Below are 15502 nucleotides of genomic sequence, written 5' to 3' on the forward strand. Positions count from 1 at the left end.
TAAAAGGGGACTTCTGGGAAGCAGGGCAGTGGCTGAGACGCTTGTCCTGGGGCGCCGCAGTGAACGCCGTTACTGCAGAATGCGTCCTGGGTAGCTTAACAGCTGGCTGCAGTAAAGGGAAGCAAACAGTGCGCGAGCGTCGCAATCGTTCTGGTAATCTGATAATCTCAGCCCCCCCCCCCCCCCCCCCCCCTCGTGTGGACCGACGCCCCACAGGACGTGTCTCGCATTGCAAACAGACTTAACAATCGGCACGCGAGCGGAAGACGCCCTTCGAGAAGCGAAACTACGTTTCGGCGACTTCCTGAACGTTTGCTGAACTTGTTTTACGGCTTCCTTGTACCGCAATAGACGCCTTCACCCGGTCACTGTTATCTCCGCTTGTGCAGGGGCACTCGTCTTTACCAGGAGTGCGTCCGTGAGAAAATGAGCGCGAAGTGCGCCCCGGAGTCGCCAGTGTTCCTCCTTCCCGAGGTGGCCCACTTCTCCTTTGCGACATTTAACAAGTACAACTGGACCTGCTTCCGGAAACGGGAAGGTAATGACTGTACGCTGGGCAACACTGCGCAATACTGCAGACGCAAAGCGGTAACAGCCACTCGGCACAGCTGTTGCGCAAGCCTCGATGCATAAGATGTCTACTGAAAGTTCTAAATGTGGCCGGAAATGTATACTCAGGGAACCGCCATCTTATAATTGCGGCGCCGCTTTAAATTATCGCATGGCCTCAATAAACTAGAGCGCGTGATTATTCTAACCATTACCGCACATATTTGTCTCTTTAATAGGACGCATGAGCGAGTTCAAGAACACGACAGAATTGGTCAAACAGCTCAAAGAATGCTACGGTTTTGTCCTCTTCGGTGTTAAACGACCTCTGCGGAGCAGTTTTAAGGATAAGGCAATGCGTGAAGCCTGCATGTAAGTTTGTTTTTTTTTCGCTGGTCTTTCTCAATATACGACCAACAAAGATGTGTTCGAAAAAAAAATTGTTCTTGTTGATAGGAGTGCGAGAGACTATCAAAGATGCATTCGAGCAAAGCTGGATCAATTTAGCAAGCAACAGCAATCGCTTCCGGACAGCCAAGACGTCGAGTACTACGCTACACGGCTGTACAGCAAGTACAACTGGACATGTGACAGCTTGAACGTTAGGTTGAAAAGTAAGCCTATCTCTTTCGACCATGCTGTCTTGTGTACGTTAAACGGGAATGTCTTCTGTTTCAGGCCATCACTGTAATGTGGACAGACTTGAAGCTGGTTTGAAGCAGTGCAGGAGTCTCGCAGACTTCGCCATAGCTGCAGTGAAGAACAAAACCGAGGTCGACATAAGCAGCATCTGCGAGTAAGTTTCTGCTAGTGAGATCGGCAGCTTTTATTAAAAGCTAGCGTTGCCCCTAATTGATATGAGATTTTCATCGTACACAGCCTTTAGGTCTTGCGTGTAAATGTGTCACAGCTGTTATGAACAGCACCCTTGAATCCAATTGTAAAGAGACAACCCAGGGGTGTTCTGGGGGCATTTTTTCTTCTTTGTTTCACACTTGGCTTGAGGTAGCCAAGCCGTCCTGGAGTAAAGACGTTCTAAAATAATTCAGACTGAGTAAAGCTTCTTTGAAACGTGCTGACGGTCCAGAGTAGAGCATAGAAAACGTCATTTCCAAGCACAGCGCCAAAGAACCGCATCTAGTTGCCGCTGCTGAGTTGAGAGAATGCTTTCGCGGAAGCGTACACTCAAAGATAAGAGTCGCACAGATACAAGCACCGCACATCCGCCTCTGCAGCATACTATTAACTTGGCAAGCTTTTACTGCACTTCTTAGAGCCATTAAGGCAACCTGCTGTATATATACGATGACCTCGAATGAGGCGAGATGACTACATACTCGGCCGCTATGCGGTGCTAGGCTTCCATGGCCAGAACGAGCAAAGGAAGGCAGGTGAGGTGATGACCACACCGCTCCCTTTCTAGCGTCACGTTTGACTCCTTCATGTCGACTTCGTCGTTTATCACTTTTCACCAGTCAAGAAATTGCCTCTTTTATTACTTTTTCAGGTATTACCTGGATCACCAGACTTGCATAGACAACCAACTTCAGGAATGCCGATTTTTTCCCTCCGTACTGAAACTTTCACGCATTCGAAGACACACACAGCTGCTAAATGACAGCTATAGAAATTACTGCTCCTTCTTACTACCAGGTCAGGAAGAGTTCACATTGCGTTGCATCGTCCATTACCATTCGAAGGTGCATTGTGCCAAGCCTTGTGTGTCACTAATGCGCAGGTAAACCAAAGTGCTCGTCCGCTGCGCTATCGGAGATGTACGAAGAGTGCCTCGGGTTCATAAGTTACGGAGTGGTTCCAAACTTGGGATCTGACACGGCCGAGTTAGATCTGCCGGCGGTGCAGAGGTAAAGTGAAAAAAAGACGCAAGCAAAAAAGTGGACCGCTTCTTCTATGGTTCCCCAACCCAAAAGTTAATTTCTTTCTTTAGGTACCTTGACAACTACAAAGGCTGCATTCAGGAAATGACGAAGATTGCGTGCGGGAGCACTGACATGTCCCAAGATTTACAAGTGTCCTTGACGAACCCTGTACAGATCGTAAAGAAGTACTCTCATTTTATCAGCACAAGTAAGCGACTTCTGCGGTTTCTCCTTATCTAAAGAGTCTTTAAGACACCATTGTTAGTGCATTTTCTTGTCCCTCTCAATATTCCGCTGCGATCCGTGGCTTTCACTGCGCCAGAAGAGGTTTTCTTGGTTCATTTCAAATTGAAAATCCTTCATTGGCGAACTTCATTGTACTAGTGAAAAGCACGTTCAAGTCGCATTGTAAAAAAAAAACTGAAAGCGCATTACAGTAATATACGACTGACCGTGGATTGCATGCATTTCAAATGCTGCGTTGGGCCTGCCTCTGTAATATTCGGCCTTTTTTAAGCACCTTGCGATGGAAAGTATCCAAGAGGGGCACGTATTTGTCGACTAAGAGTGTTTCAGGGTCACTGAAGCTTAGTCAAACTGCTTGCATATTCTGTTGCAAAATATCTGCTTCGTCTGTACACGTTTTTCAGACAACTGCTCAGAAAGTAGTCTTGGCTCCGCGTTGCGTGAATGTGACGGAATATGGGACCTCGACGTGGAACCTCTCTTAAAGTACACAGACAACAGCGATCTGATTCAGGCCTGCAGGTAAGCGTGCATTTTCATAACTCTCGGCCGAATATTTCCGCCCGACCCAGTACCGTTGACACGATAACGACGTTTCTTCATCGCGTTTTTCTCCTTCTCCAAGCTCAATCGAAATTTTTGGGAACTGCGTCAAACAGAAGGTCATTCCTTTGTGCGAGAAAATGGAGATTGCTTCGGCTCACCAAAGCGTCCACGCGTACCTCTCAAACGCTCTTGACGTCTACAAGACGATATGTTCCAGGGACCTTAACGCAGGTATATTCGTCATTGTTTAACACTATGAAGCAGTGTCTTCAAGCGACGTTGTTGCCTTTTTCAGTTAACGAAGCAATGTGCAGCAAGACAGAGCTTGTGGCCGCGTTCAGCGAGTGCGGAGGCATAATTGAGTATAGAGTTGTTCCCTTCGTCGATGATCCGTACGACCAAGTGAGGCTTGGCGTCGCTTGCAGGTAAGGCGGTCGTCCTACTTGTACTTGTGCAATTGCTTAGGTTATTAGGAAAGCCTAAACTGCGCTTTGTCGTTCAGTCTTCGTCATTTTTTTTCTGGCATTCAGGAGCTGTGTGGTCCGCAGTAACGTCAGCTAGCCGATGCGAACCTCGTGAATAATTCTGCCATCTAATTTTGCCAAAGTCAGTTACCAATATTCACTTGCACGCCGTACGAGGTGTTCATTATTTTGTGACCATGAGTGCTTTAAAAGCGTACGTGTCACTTGCTTGAGAAATTTAAAGTCCGGTGGCAACAGTCACCCGATTGCCCTAGTGGCTGGAAGAAACGTTCGGCACTTCACCCTGTTGACTTTGCACTTTATCCTAACACTTGGCGTTACAGTGGAGTTCGGGAATACAAAAGGTGCATATTTTCGCGGCTCAGCCCGGTATGCGAAGACAAGATCGTTCCCATGAGTAGTGATGTCACGAAATACTTGCGGAATAACTACAATCTCTACGACTGGACGTGTAACACAACCGAGCCTCGTGAGTTCGTCAGTCTTTCTCGCAATAGCTTTTCTTCGTTAAGCATTCTGTGGATAGTATTCTAACGAAGTTTTTAATCTTGACATACGTCCTTAGAAAATAAGTGTGACAAGGAGCAACTAAGGAAGGAATTGGCCAAGTGCATCGGTCTTCTGAATAAAGAGTTCGACATCTCCGTCATGGGGCTTAACACCGAGCACCTCTGCACGTAAGTCATATGGAACCATACTTGTGTGTCTTCAGCTGTCCTAATTCCCCTTCAAATTGCCCACAGATTTCTAGAAGACTACAAGCTCTGCCTTAGCATGCGTACCAGTCCCGAATGTCGCAAAGATGACGATGCAATGCGGTCACCAGAGGTTCTATTTTTTACAAATGACGTTATCTCAAAGTTTATGGGGCTCTGTAACATGATTGACGTCAAAGGTACGTGTGATAACAGCCTACATTTTATTCGGTTTGTTTCATCGTGCGCTACATGATAATGTATGTCTTACAGAGTGCAACAGAAACACAGTTCTGGAAAGCGTCTACAAATGCAAAGGACTTGTCGATTACGTGCTGATTGACAGTATCCAGGACAGTGGCGACATGGAGGCTACGAAGCAGGCCTGCGGGTAACTGCTTTTAATCCTAGAGAATACAAACTCGCAACAGAAGCATAGTGGTGGCGCTGATGTTAAACATATTCTCTTTTTTGTAGGGGCCTCTTTAACTACCGACACTGCGTGCATTCTGAAATCTTCAAGGCCTGCGACGCTTCAAACCCTGTCCTGCAGGAAAAAACTGTTCAACGCTACACAGTAGGGGTGCCAAGAAACTTGTCATGGGTTTGTGAATTGAACACAAAACCTGGTGAGTTATTTATGCACATATATATGTCCACAGCGTGTGAGGAGCAGTTTTGCCCCGGAAGAGAAAAGTTGAGAAACTTGTGCACGGAACATCGCTCGAATGGCGCTCGGTTTTCGTGTGCATTTCCGTTTACACAAGTTAATAGGTTTGAATATATTGCAAGGTAATTATTCATCGTGAGCAAAAAATTGCTTTTGTAAAGGAATAAATAACATTTCTTTTATACAGTCTGAAGATGAAAGCTTACAAAATTTTATTAAGCGCGCATGAGCTGGGCTGCAGCGCTGTGTTGTCGCCACTTGCATTGGTTGCTATCCAGTTAAGCGTGATATTGAAAATAACAGGTTAAAATGCCCAGTGGACATAATCCCGCATAGAAATTAGACTTAAATACGCTTGATGGTTAATATACAGGGAGAAAGAATAATATTTGGAAAGGCGTAATTCACGCATTTTTATATATCTTGTGCTTCTTTAGCGACCCGTAACTGCACTATCGAGACCCGACAACTGAAGGAATCGCGCGAGAATCTTGCGCAGCTCGCTCCCCATTCTAGCAGCGTCTGTACTGGCATTTCGACTAAATAATCGCGCTTATCAAGTTTCGTTGAAATGGACGCGCCGCATGGCCGTTTTACAAAACTGTGTCCTATTTTTGTCTTATTTTGTGGCGATTTCTTGGTACGGTAGATGTATTCTTAAATGTAAATAATTAAAGGCGAATTAAATACTCTTTCCTACAGAGGACTGCACTGTAAAGAACATTCTGCCTTCCATCACGGAATGTCAAGGCTTTATTGCAGGCATTGGAGATCCTCACCACCTTCGCAAATCTGATTCATTCGCGCTCAATATTGCTTGCAGGTACGTCCGAGCTTATTCTTGTATGGTACTTTGTTCAAGCACCACTCCTCCTCTTTTCAGTTTCGTTCAGCAGTACAGAGAGTGCATTGACCTCAACATTCGATCTGTTTGCAAAGAGCCAAAGGTCCTCTCCGAAATATCAGAAATAAGCTTTTACACCCAAGACTTGTACCATAAGTACCTATGGACATGCGACCGGAAAAAGACAGGTAAGTATACGGTAAATTAATACTTTATTGATCTGCTGCATATGGCGCTTTCAAACACTCAGCAGGTGAACTTTGTAACGTCGACGAGCTGGTCTCTCATCTGAAGCAGTGCGAAGTGTTTCTGATTCCTGGAGTTGTACCCTACGTTGACAACACTTTTGAGACACTCAAATACAGCTACGTGTGCGGGTACGTTAATGCCGAACTCATACTGCTGCTTTCACAAATGCTATTCCTTTAATTCTAATTTTCATACATCATTTTTTTTTTTTCAAACAGGAGTCTTTCCGCTTATTCCAAGTGCGTACAAAAAGCTAAGTCAACGATATGTGGGAACAAGGAAATAATGGCCTCGCCTGAAATTAAGATGCTCCTGTACAACAAAATAAATGAATACAAGTGGTACTGCAGTTCCAGGAAAAGTGGCAGCGGTATGTAGTATGATATCAATGCACTTATTGACGTTTGTGCAAATATGTACGATAATTAATTGTTTTGCCAGGTGACTGCAATGAGGAACACCTTGAGGATGAGCTGAAGCATTGCTTGGGCTTTGTGAAAACGGTGGTGAGGCCCAAGTTGCTGGGATCGTACAATGCTACTGACATGAAGATGGCATGCTCGTAAGTGAAATGACTTGTCCAATCTTTTGTCAGTTTACTTTCTGCGAATTTAACTCTAACCGTTATGCTGCGTGCACGTGATGACTGTTTCAGAGCACTTCAAGACTATCGGTACTGTGTGGTGACGAAAATAAGCAAGCATTGCGGTTACGACACAACAATTGTTCAAAGACCGGCAATTCGAAAGTACCTGTTCGACTTATACGACAAGCACAAGTGGATATGTCAGGACTATGTAAAAACTGGTACGCGTTGAGTGCGGAGCTAATCAATAGGGGAATGCCTTCTTCGAAAAATTTTAACTTTTTTCTTTTACTTTTAGAGTGCACTGCAAGACACGTCATGGCGCACGCAAAGAGTTGTGAGCTCCATTTAAATTACACGTCATTATCTCAGCTGACTCTGAGAGATACCGACAGCAGTACAATGGTTTGCAGGTGGGTGGTGTGCATTACCATGTTTTTGCGCCTTGGTGTCTTCGCGGACAGTCGGAAAATGTCTTAAGTTAAAACCATAGTTCTAAATAGTTTACTCCTCTGAGTTAATCAGCTCAATCGGTCGCTGAAGCTGAACCGCTGTTAATGTTTTGAACAATAACAACCACACAATAAAGTTAAAACCCTAAAGGTATGCATAAAGTCTTGCTAACCTCAGTCTCCTTGGTTGATACCTTATGAATTAGTTTCATGCTGCAGGACTGAATCCTCTTCAGGTCCCAACTTCGTAGTGTCTGCCCTCTTAACTCAACATAAAAAAAAAATCCCAGGCTTTTCGCCCTCCAGCTGGTGAAGCGGGAGTTTAGTTGCGACGTATCTCTGCGCCGATTTCTCAGTGAAACTTTCTCGTAGATGCATCACGTTAATGTATTCTGAAAGCAGAATAATATTACCCAAATAGAGATGTGTTAATAATAGGCGTATGAATCCAAGAAAAATCTAGAGGCTTTATTTCGGAAGGTTCATTGGCTGACTGGCACTCGCGTGCGCAAAATTCCTCTCTCATTATTTGCTCCACGGCTGCACAGAATGGCTGCAGATATATTACCACTAAAGCAACTATTCTTTGACCGCTCTTGAAACTAATGTTCTCCTAATAGATGTGACCTTCGTACGTTGGTCAGCATATTTACCTTGGCGCCAGTACACTATCACTTTTACTCTTTGTCGTTCTCCAGGGGCCTCCATCAATACCAGTCCTGCTTTGAGCGGAGCTACCTTGACCTTTGTGCCGGGGACAGATCTGTGCACCTTTGGAATACCATCAGTGGAATGGCCGCAAAACGTGCAAAACATGCTCAGGAAGCGTGCTTGAAACACAAAGACCCCATTAACCTAGGTGACTAACGCTTCTCCATTTCTCTGTAATATCGTGTACTCGTATATATTGCATTTATAGTATCTTCCAGCAGCTCATAAGCCCTACGGCTTGTTAATACCTTTGCCACTTCTACATATGCACAAATTTGACTTTTTCAGATTCCTGCAACCCAAAAGTGCTCGCTGAAAGGTCGCGGAGGTGTCAAGGTATTGTTGACACCAACTTAATTCCAAACATTCGCAAGAAGAATAACAGCCCTAAACTCAAGGAAGCATGCAGGTAACTTTCATTATCTAGCATACCACAGTTATGGGTCACCCTGCACGCGATAAGCTGCTGTACCGTGTGCTGCTTTGCACTGTGAAAGGTTCATAGTTTAACAAAGGTTAATTTGTTTTACAGTGCATACAAACAGTTCCAGCTCTGCCTCCGTCAAAACATTGGGCACTGCAACATCTCACTTGCCCCGAACAAAGACGTCCTTGAAAAATACAAGTGGGTGTGTTCCGATGCCCTCAACAAAAGTAAGGCTTATTTTCATTGCAAGGATATGTGAGTGAAAAGGCTTAAAGTGTGTGAAACGAAACTGATACTAACGATGGTACTTTTGCGGCTTCTGCGGGCAAAGCCATTTATTTCAGTGCTCAGCATGTCCTATCTTGTATCTGCAGCCACCACTAGAAAGTTGGCTTTGCTTCGGGAAACTTCGTCGCCTTTAACGAAAGCTACTTCGTGTTATCCCCATTCTAGTATAATTATGCAATCATTTTTGAAGCGAAAAGCTTCACTACGCTAGGTAAACCAGTCGTCGCGTTGGGCGGAGAATGACCTTGAACGACCTTCAGCTCAACCATGTTAGCCGTGTATGACTTTATGTGGTACAGTTATGGTGTCGAACTCTTGACCCCTGACCTTGACCCATTACGTTTAGTTGACCGGTTGACATTGGGTGACCTTTGGGTTGACCTTTGACCTTATTTGTGTATACATCGAAAAGCTACAGCATACGCTATGGTGGACACTGTCGAATGCTCCGAACTTATTTATACTCCCCGTGAAGCATCGACAAGACACAAATTTTCAGCATGCAGGAATCGGAACATTTGGCACCCGTTGAAATGCGACGCTTGTCATCTGTCTTAGTTGATGAAAAACAGTGGTGGGCGAACGTTACGAAATCCAAGTACAGATGACGCATGAAGCTGCCTTAGTGTTTTTCACGTCAAGATTTTCAGTGGTCGCGTAAAGAGCTTCACAGGAAGAACTAGCTTCAAAAGGACTCTTTTTTTTTTCTCTGGTTCAAGTAGAGAACACAGCTTTGAAAGCCTCAAGGTGGCTTCCCTCGTTTCTTTTCTCTTCTGTTAGGTCGTTATCGTAGATGTAATTTGAGAATTATAGTTAGTGGTTGCGACATGCCTCCAATATTTGGACTACAGTCGAACCCACTTATAACGGCCGCAGTTGTAACGAGCGCTCGCTTATTACTAACGAGGCGCTGCTCCCGTCAAAATATTGACTGCTACAACGCTAAACGCGCACCGTAATAGGCTTCTGTCGGTTAAACCGCTCGCTTATTCGCGCTGGAATTTGATGCAGAGATGGCACTCGACAGTCTTGCTTTTTCAATACTAAGTTTAGACGACGTACTTACCTCGGGATCAATTATAAATCCGCGTCGTCTGCAGCGTTGGCGTTCCTCCATAACAAGCAGCTTTCGCCCAGTGCACGTTTGGCGTTGCAACAGTCTGCATTATGCCAATGGCTCTGCGTATCGGATAAAACGAATAACCACGGCCGCGACACTGGGTTAAAGCGAACGAGGAGGTGCCGTAAACTCGCCCACGCCACCGTGACCTCTTACCCCCCCCCCCCCCCCCTCAGCGAAATAACATGGCTACTTCAGAAAAGCTGTAAAAAAATCCAGAGATGATTAGTGTGATTCGTTCGACGGAATATGCGTTAGCAATAGTGACTCCGCACCTCGCTGTGTGACTGATCTCTGTGGACGGACTGAAACCACTCACACTAAGAAGTTTCGGTTTGCTTTCTGAACTGGCATCGTTCAGTGAACACAAGTGAAACTGCTTCGGAGAAGGGAGAAGGACACTCAGTACCCGCCCGACTGCTTTAAAGGACGAATTAGAACTGAATGCCGCCACGCTCCAACTGCGCTTCCGCACTCTTCGTCATCCTCAACCTCTGCCCCACTTCCCTGTCCCTTTCTCTGACTGGCCGCCACGTATTTCCTTACTCACCCTCTCGCCTTCTTTGATCCCACATTCAACGCTGACCCGAGGTTTCAGACAAACTGCAGTCAGGTTTTGCAGCGCAGAGTCAAAGTTCAGTGCATACGTTTAATGCTCACGCTAAAAAGCCGACGTTGAAACTGCAGTTAACCGCCAGCCAAGCGCGCGTCGACGGATTACAAGGTTAAACAGTGCGTACGTGTGTTCCGGCTGGACAAGGCGTCTAACGCGGAAGAAGCGTGGGGGATGCGAGAGTGTATCGCATTGAAAACGAAACTACTGACCACGGTCAGTGATCAACCAGTGGCAGCGGTTTTGACATGTTGAAATTCTAGTCACGTGGTACAGGTGCCCACAGAAGTTTTCAGAATACCAAATTAACAAAAAAAAAACTGGAGGGGACACTTGAACTCCGCCTCAAGGGTATGACGCCATAGCGTTAATGGGTTAATGTCCATATGTGCGGAATTGGTCATTCTCTACTTTACATTCATACATATCTGGAAGTCCTCACACCACTCCTGGGGCGCAGTGGTGCAGCGGTTAAGCGATGCGCCACTGTCCTGCGATGGCAGGTGCTGCCAACGGTGGGCCCACAAAGAGAACTGCAGTGCACACCCTTCAGTTCGTGGCTGCATGCTTACACTGCGCAGCAGTTAGGCTTTGTTGTATTTTCCTTGTTCCGAAAACTTTTGTGGGATGCTGTGCGTCTTGCCAGCCCAGCTGGTCATGTGTGCGGAGTGTTTCGCTTGCCCAATCGGCTCTCTACCCACTGCACTGCTGACGCGTGCAGGCAGCGTGCAGGCTGTGCGTTCTTCGCGCACGTGCGCTGCTCTAGCTCCGTCGTCGCTGCCTGCTTGCAATTTCGCCGGTGATCAGAGACGAAGAGGCAGACCTACCACGAGTTGCCGTGAACGCCTCAATCGCGATTAGCAATATCGCGTCCCTAAAGCATCTCTCCGGCAGCAAGGGTCTGGGTGAGAAGCACATGGGCGCGCTGGAGAGCTTGGAAAACGCTGTGATAAGATATGAATTCAAGTAGATGCACGTAACAAAAATTTCTCAGAATTAATGCCACTTATGTCTGACAAAGTCCACTTAGTACGAACTTAATATACAACGAACGAAATCCGCGTTCATTGCATGATTGAAATGGGCTCAACCTTATTTACTGTCTAAATACTTTCTTCATAAATGAAATGAATACTTTCTTCCATAGGTCTGACAGACACGTGCAATGAAACCGAACTGCTGCATGAGATGCAAGGCTGCCTCGGAATAATGTACTTTCTCGTGATCCCGAATTCTGGCCAAAAGAATAACAAGCAAGCGCATGCCAAGGCCTGCGAGTAAGCCTTTGCGATATACTCTCGTTATTTGTTTGTATTTGCATTTGCTGCTTGTATTTGCCTCCTTTTTTCACGGCTTATAAGCGTGTTTGCGTCGTAGGGGTCTCAAGCACTACCAGAACTGCGTCCTCAGCAAAACTTCCCGTGTATGTGCCAACAAAATACTTGTAAGATCAACTAAAGTGAGGCGGTTAACCCGCCACATCATGAAGAAGTTCAGCTGGACGTGTGCGCTGAACGGGCAAGGTAAGCGTAAGGTTATGTCTGAATTTCGCCCATCCTACATTCTAAGCGATCATTTTCTAGATCAGAAATGCAAGACTCATAGCATTGTGGACCAGCTTAAGACATGCCTCGGGTTTATAGACATGGCTGTTGCACCAAATACATTTTATCCCGCGGACAAGGCAAAAATGCAAATGGCGTGTAGGTAAGTACCTAAATTTAAGCAACTTCTCTCCGGATGAATGATAATCAAACTTCATTTTTGCAGCGGTCTGGAAGACTACCAAGACTGCGTGGACAGCAAGGTTTATGAAATGTGCCCCCCGCTGCATAAATATTTGAAAAGGAAGGACGTCAGAGTTTTCACCGAGTTTCTTCCAAGCAAATACAGCTGGGTTTGCCACACGAGCAATTGTGAGCTATATGCTTTTTTCCGGTCATTCGGGTGTTTTCGTGCTTCATTTGAATCTACGCACAGCACTCATTATGCTTGTTGTGCAGCTCACCAGTGCACTCTTGGAAACCTTATGGAAAACCTCAAGATTTGTAACGGGCTTATTACGAGCGTGTTGTATGGGAAATTGGATGGCGGAAAGCTGGTGGGAGACAACCAAGCCATGGCATGCAGGTATTTCCTTTTTTTCCTCCTTCTAAAATATCGTTCCGATGCTCTTTCCCACCGCTCTCATCGGAAAAAAACAATTTTGCTTTGCGTATGTAAACAGGCATGTGGTGTCAGTCCTGTAGGGCATAGCAAAGCAAATCTATTTACAGCATATTTATGTGCCCAGTTTGGAGTCGTTGGCAAAATGCACGTGTTTGTCTTGCGTCACCTAATGCGCTGCAAATATGACGAGGCCTCTCAGATTTTCCGCATCCAGGCTTTCAGTACTCAAGACGGCTAACGTAATGGGCTCTGCTGCTGAGAGTCTAGTATATCGGTTGAGCTAAGAAAAACAAAAGCCTTGATCCTGCGTAGAAACGGCCGTGCTTGTCTTATTGTTGTTTAGGCACTAATTGTACAGACATGCATGTCGCGTGCACAGTTCTCTTTCTTTTTTGCTTTCTGCTGATGTCTCCCGCCTAAAGGGCTTACTAGCCTGAGTTATTAAAAATTCCACGAGCCCACGCGTCTAGAAACTTCTTGGCATTTGACTACAATGTCATTGTTTACGCCAGTGTCATGCAGTCCTTCGAGCTCTGCGTCACAGTGCAAGCGGGAAGGATATGCAACCCAGACGACCTTGTCTTGCACCATCACGACGTGAGGGCGGCTACGACAGAAATACTAGACGCATACAGCTGGATCTGCAACGATACAAGCGCTGTGGAGTCTACCTTCGTGGACGGTGCCGTCATGTGGCGTATGTTGACTTTCCATTCCACACGTACTGGGTCTCTCCCACTTGCAGTGGCTATCGCCGCAACAATTCTGGAGGTCGAATCTAGCGACCTCCGGCTCGCAGTTCTGGCTATTTATTTATTTATTTATTTATTTATTTATTTATTTATTTATTTAATTATTTATTTATTTATTTATTTATTTAAATCATACAAGCTTGTTTTCTTGTCTTGTACTTGCTGGCGCAGGAAAGAGTGGCTGCGAGGATGATCTCCTGAGAGACAAGCTCACACACTGCCAAGAGTTGTTCAACAGGACAGTGCCAGCTGAATTTACTGGCGAAAAATTCCAAACCGGAGATGTCGAGCTGACTTGCAAGTATGTGAAATTGGTTGTATCGCGTGTGTTCATGCGGTGCGACAGCATTTTTTTCTCCTTTCACTAATGTTCTGTTACAGAGCTGTGAAGTCGTACGAGGAGTGCGCACGTTCTGCTCAGCTTGAGCTCTGTTCTACAACGGGAGAGAATGCCATCGTTTCAGAGTATTCCAGAGAACTTTACAAGGAGTACAACTGGACCTGTAACCTTGCATCCGGTAGGTTCTTCGCGACCTAATTTAATCTCCAGAAGTGGGTCGTGTGCGTGAAGTAGTCCACCTTTGTCCACTCAACATGCTCCCACAGGCGCGCTGAAAAAGAGACAAACATTGAGTTTGTCCTCAATATATTTACCGTGATAACGAACAGTGCGTAACAAGAGAGCGAGGTATCCTCCAATTTTTATAAATACCACGAAACATGAAGTTGTTTTGGTGTGGAAGCAGGCGACACAGTTTAGTTACGAAATAAATGTCACGCGTGACAAGAGTGGTAACTGAGCGTCTACCTGCCCTTTCGCAAATAAATTTTTCACGTAACATGAAAGCAGGAAAGAATGTCTTATTTTGATGAAATTAGCTATTTTTCCTGAACGTGGTGGCGCTTGCCTCAAATAATGCCGTCGCGAACAAAATGTTCCTGGGAAAAAATACCAACTGGGGTATGTTCCTCTTATAGATGCCCTATGTGACGAATCATTTCTACTGAAGTCGATACCAGCCTGCATCGAAGTGCTGAAGAGTGAAGTGATCACGCATGTCGGCACCATTTCAAACGCCAAAGCGCAGAAGCTGGCATGCGAGTACGTCCTTCCTTTCTTTAACAATACGTGTAACGCTAACGCCATCTGAATGACGAACGCTCAGCAGCTGCGTTGCTGTTTCTCACATGCCTAGGGGATACAAACGGTATCAAAGTTGTGTGAAGTACATAGTTGACTCTAGCTGCCAGAACATCGATATCGACAACACGGCGAGCCATGTTGGAATCATGGGCTTCTTGACAAGGAGGCTTGCTTCAAGCTTTCAGTGGGCGTGCAATGGTTTGTGCTTTTTCACTTGAGGCTTACTCGTAGACGGCAACAGTTGACAGTGCATTTCGTTTTTCAGGATTTCATTGCAGCACCGCTTCAGTAACTACCAGTATTCGTGAGTGTGTGCGCACCCTGGAAGAACTTTCCAATTCTTTCGTTAGAAACGACAGAATTGACCCTTGCGAGTAAGTGTTATGAGCACTGCAAAGCCAAAAAGCCTGGGTTCTAACACGATGCTCAACTTTATTCCTCTACCGTTTTCTCAGGAAGGTGACGGCGTACAAAAGATGTATCTTGAAGAAAATGGACCTTCCGTGCAGACTGAACCACCAGTTCTTGCAATCGAAGGAGTTGGAACATTACACCGACGTTTTGTACAGTGCTTTCGATGGATTTTGCACTGGAGTTCAAACAGGTGAAACCAGCCTTTGCAGCACCACCACACATCCCACTTAACGTGAACTTTGTTTGCACTCTTCGCAGAATGCAACAAAGAGGATATGTTACAGTCTCTGTATAAATGCGAAGAAATTATCCTCAAGCAAGTTCAACCGCACACGACAGACAGGGGCAACCCGTATGAAAGCAGGCTTGCGTGCAGGCAAGAGTACTTTCCTTATTAGTTCAAAGTTGATGCCAGTGACTGTATGCGGCGCTAACTGTTTCGAATGCTCTAGGGGTCTCCGCGAGTACAAGTGGTGCGTGTCGAACGTCAAAACTACGTTTCATTGCAAAGGTGACGATGAATTCGACGCAGAAGGTGACGTGGACAAATTAGTTGTTGCCATCGAGGACAAGTATAACTGGACGTGCGAGCAAGACGCAAGTAAGTGCAATTTTCAGCGGGTTTTTTTTCCTTGTATGCTTACGTATGTGCGTGAGATATG

At 45.6% G+C, this 15502-nt stretch overlaps 1 protein-coding gene across 2 annotated transcripts in view; it reads left to right on the plus strand.

Moving 5' to 3' along the window:
* Positions 1–15502, plus strand: part of LOC144113546 (uncharacterized) — a 65390-nt gene that overhangs the window by 30639 nt on the left and 19249 nt on the right. The window contains exons 37-75 of one of the 2 annotated variants that reach the window (XM_077646678.1): positions 390–538; positions 789–921; positions 1006–1163; positions 1228–1345; positions 2057–2202; positions 2288–2414; positions 2498–2637; positions 3080–3197; positions 3301–3452; positions 3517–3646; positions 4030–4175; positions 4272–4383; positions 4450–4601; positions 4675–4792; positions 4879–5030; positions 5774–5894; positions 5955–6103; positions 6166–6292; positions 6383–6534; positions 6606–6726; positions 6820–6971; positions 7049–7163; positions 7901–8061; positions 8202–8322; positions 8446–8567; positions 11509–11638; positions 11739–11884; positions 11945–12068; positions 12132–12277; positions 12365–12491; positions 13043–13227; positions 13454–13583; positions 13664–13800; positions 14261–14384; positions 14479–14624; positions 14692–14800; positions 14882–15030; positions 15099–15216; positions 15293–15441. In XM_077646678.1, the coding sequence (XP_077502804.1) occupies positions 390–538; positions 789–921; positions 1006–1163; positions 1228–1345; positions 2057–2202; positions 2288–2414; positions 2498–2637; positions 3080–3197; positions 3301–3452; positions 3517–3646; positions 4030–4175; positions 4272–4383; positions 4450–4601; positions 4675–4792; positions 4879–5030; positions 5774–5894; positions 5955–6103; positions 6166–6292; positions 6383–6534; positions 6606–6726; positions 6820–6971; positions 7049–7163; positions 7901–8061; positions 8202–8322; positions 8446–8567; positions 11509–11638; positions 11739–11884; positions 11945–12068; positions 12132–12277; positions 12365–12491; positions 13043–13227; positions 13454–13583; positions 13664–13800; positions 14261–14384; positions 14479–14624; positions 14692–14800; positions 14882–15030; positions 15099–15216; positions 15293–15441 (5312 nt within the window). The remainder of the gene's footprint in view (positions 1–389; positions 539–788; positions 922–1005; positions 1164–1227; positions 1346–2056; positions 2203–2287; positions 2415–2497; positions 2638–3079; positions 3198–3300; positions 3453–3516; positions 3647–4029; positions 4176–4271; positions 4384–4449; positions 4602–4674; positions 4793–4878; positions 5031–5773; positions 5895–5954; positions 6104–6165; positions 6293–6382; positions 6535–6605; positions 6727–6819; positions 6972–7048; positions 7164–7900; positions 8062–8201; positions 8323–8445; positions 8568–11508; positions 11639–11738; positions 11885–11944; positions 12069–12131; positions 12278–12364; positions 12492–13042; positions 13228–13453; positions 13584–13663; positions 13801–14260; positions 14385–14478; positions 14625–14691; positions 14801–14881; positions 15031–15098; positions 15217–15292; positions 15442–15502) is intronic. The other variant, XM_077646679.1, reaches the window with a different exon arrangement.

This window comes from Amblyomma americanum, chromosome 1, assembly GCF_052857255.1.
Source record: "Amblyomma americanum isolate KBUSLIRL-KWMA chromosome 1, ASM5285725v1, whole genome shotgun sequence".
NCBI classification, from domain to species: Eukaryota; Metazoa; Arthropoda; class Arachnida; order Ixodida; family Ixodidae; genus Amblyomma; species Amblyomma americanum.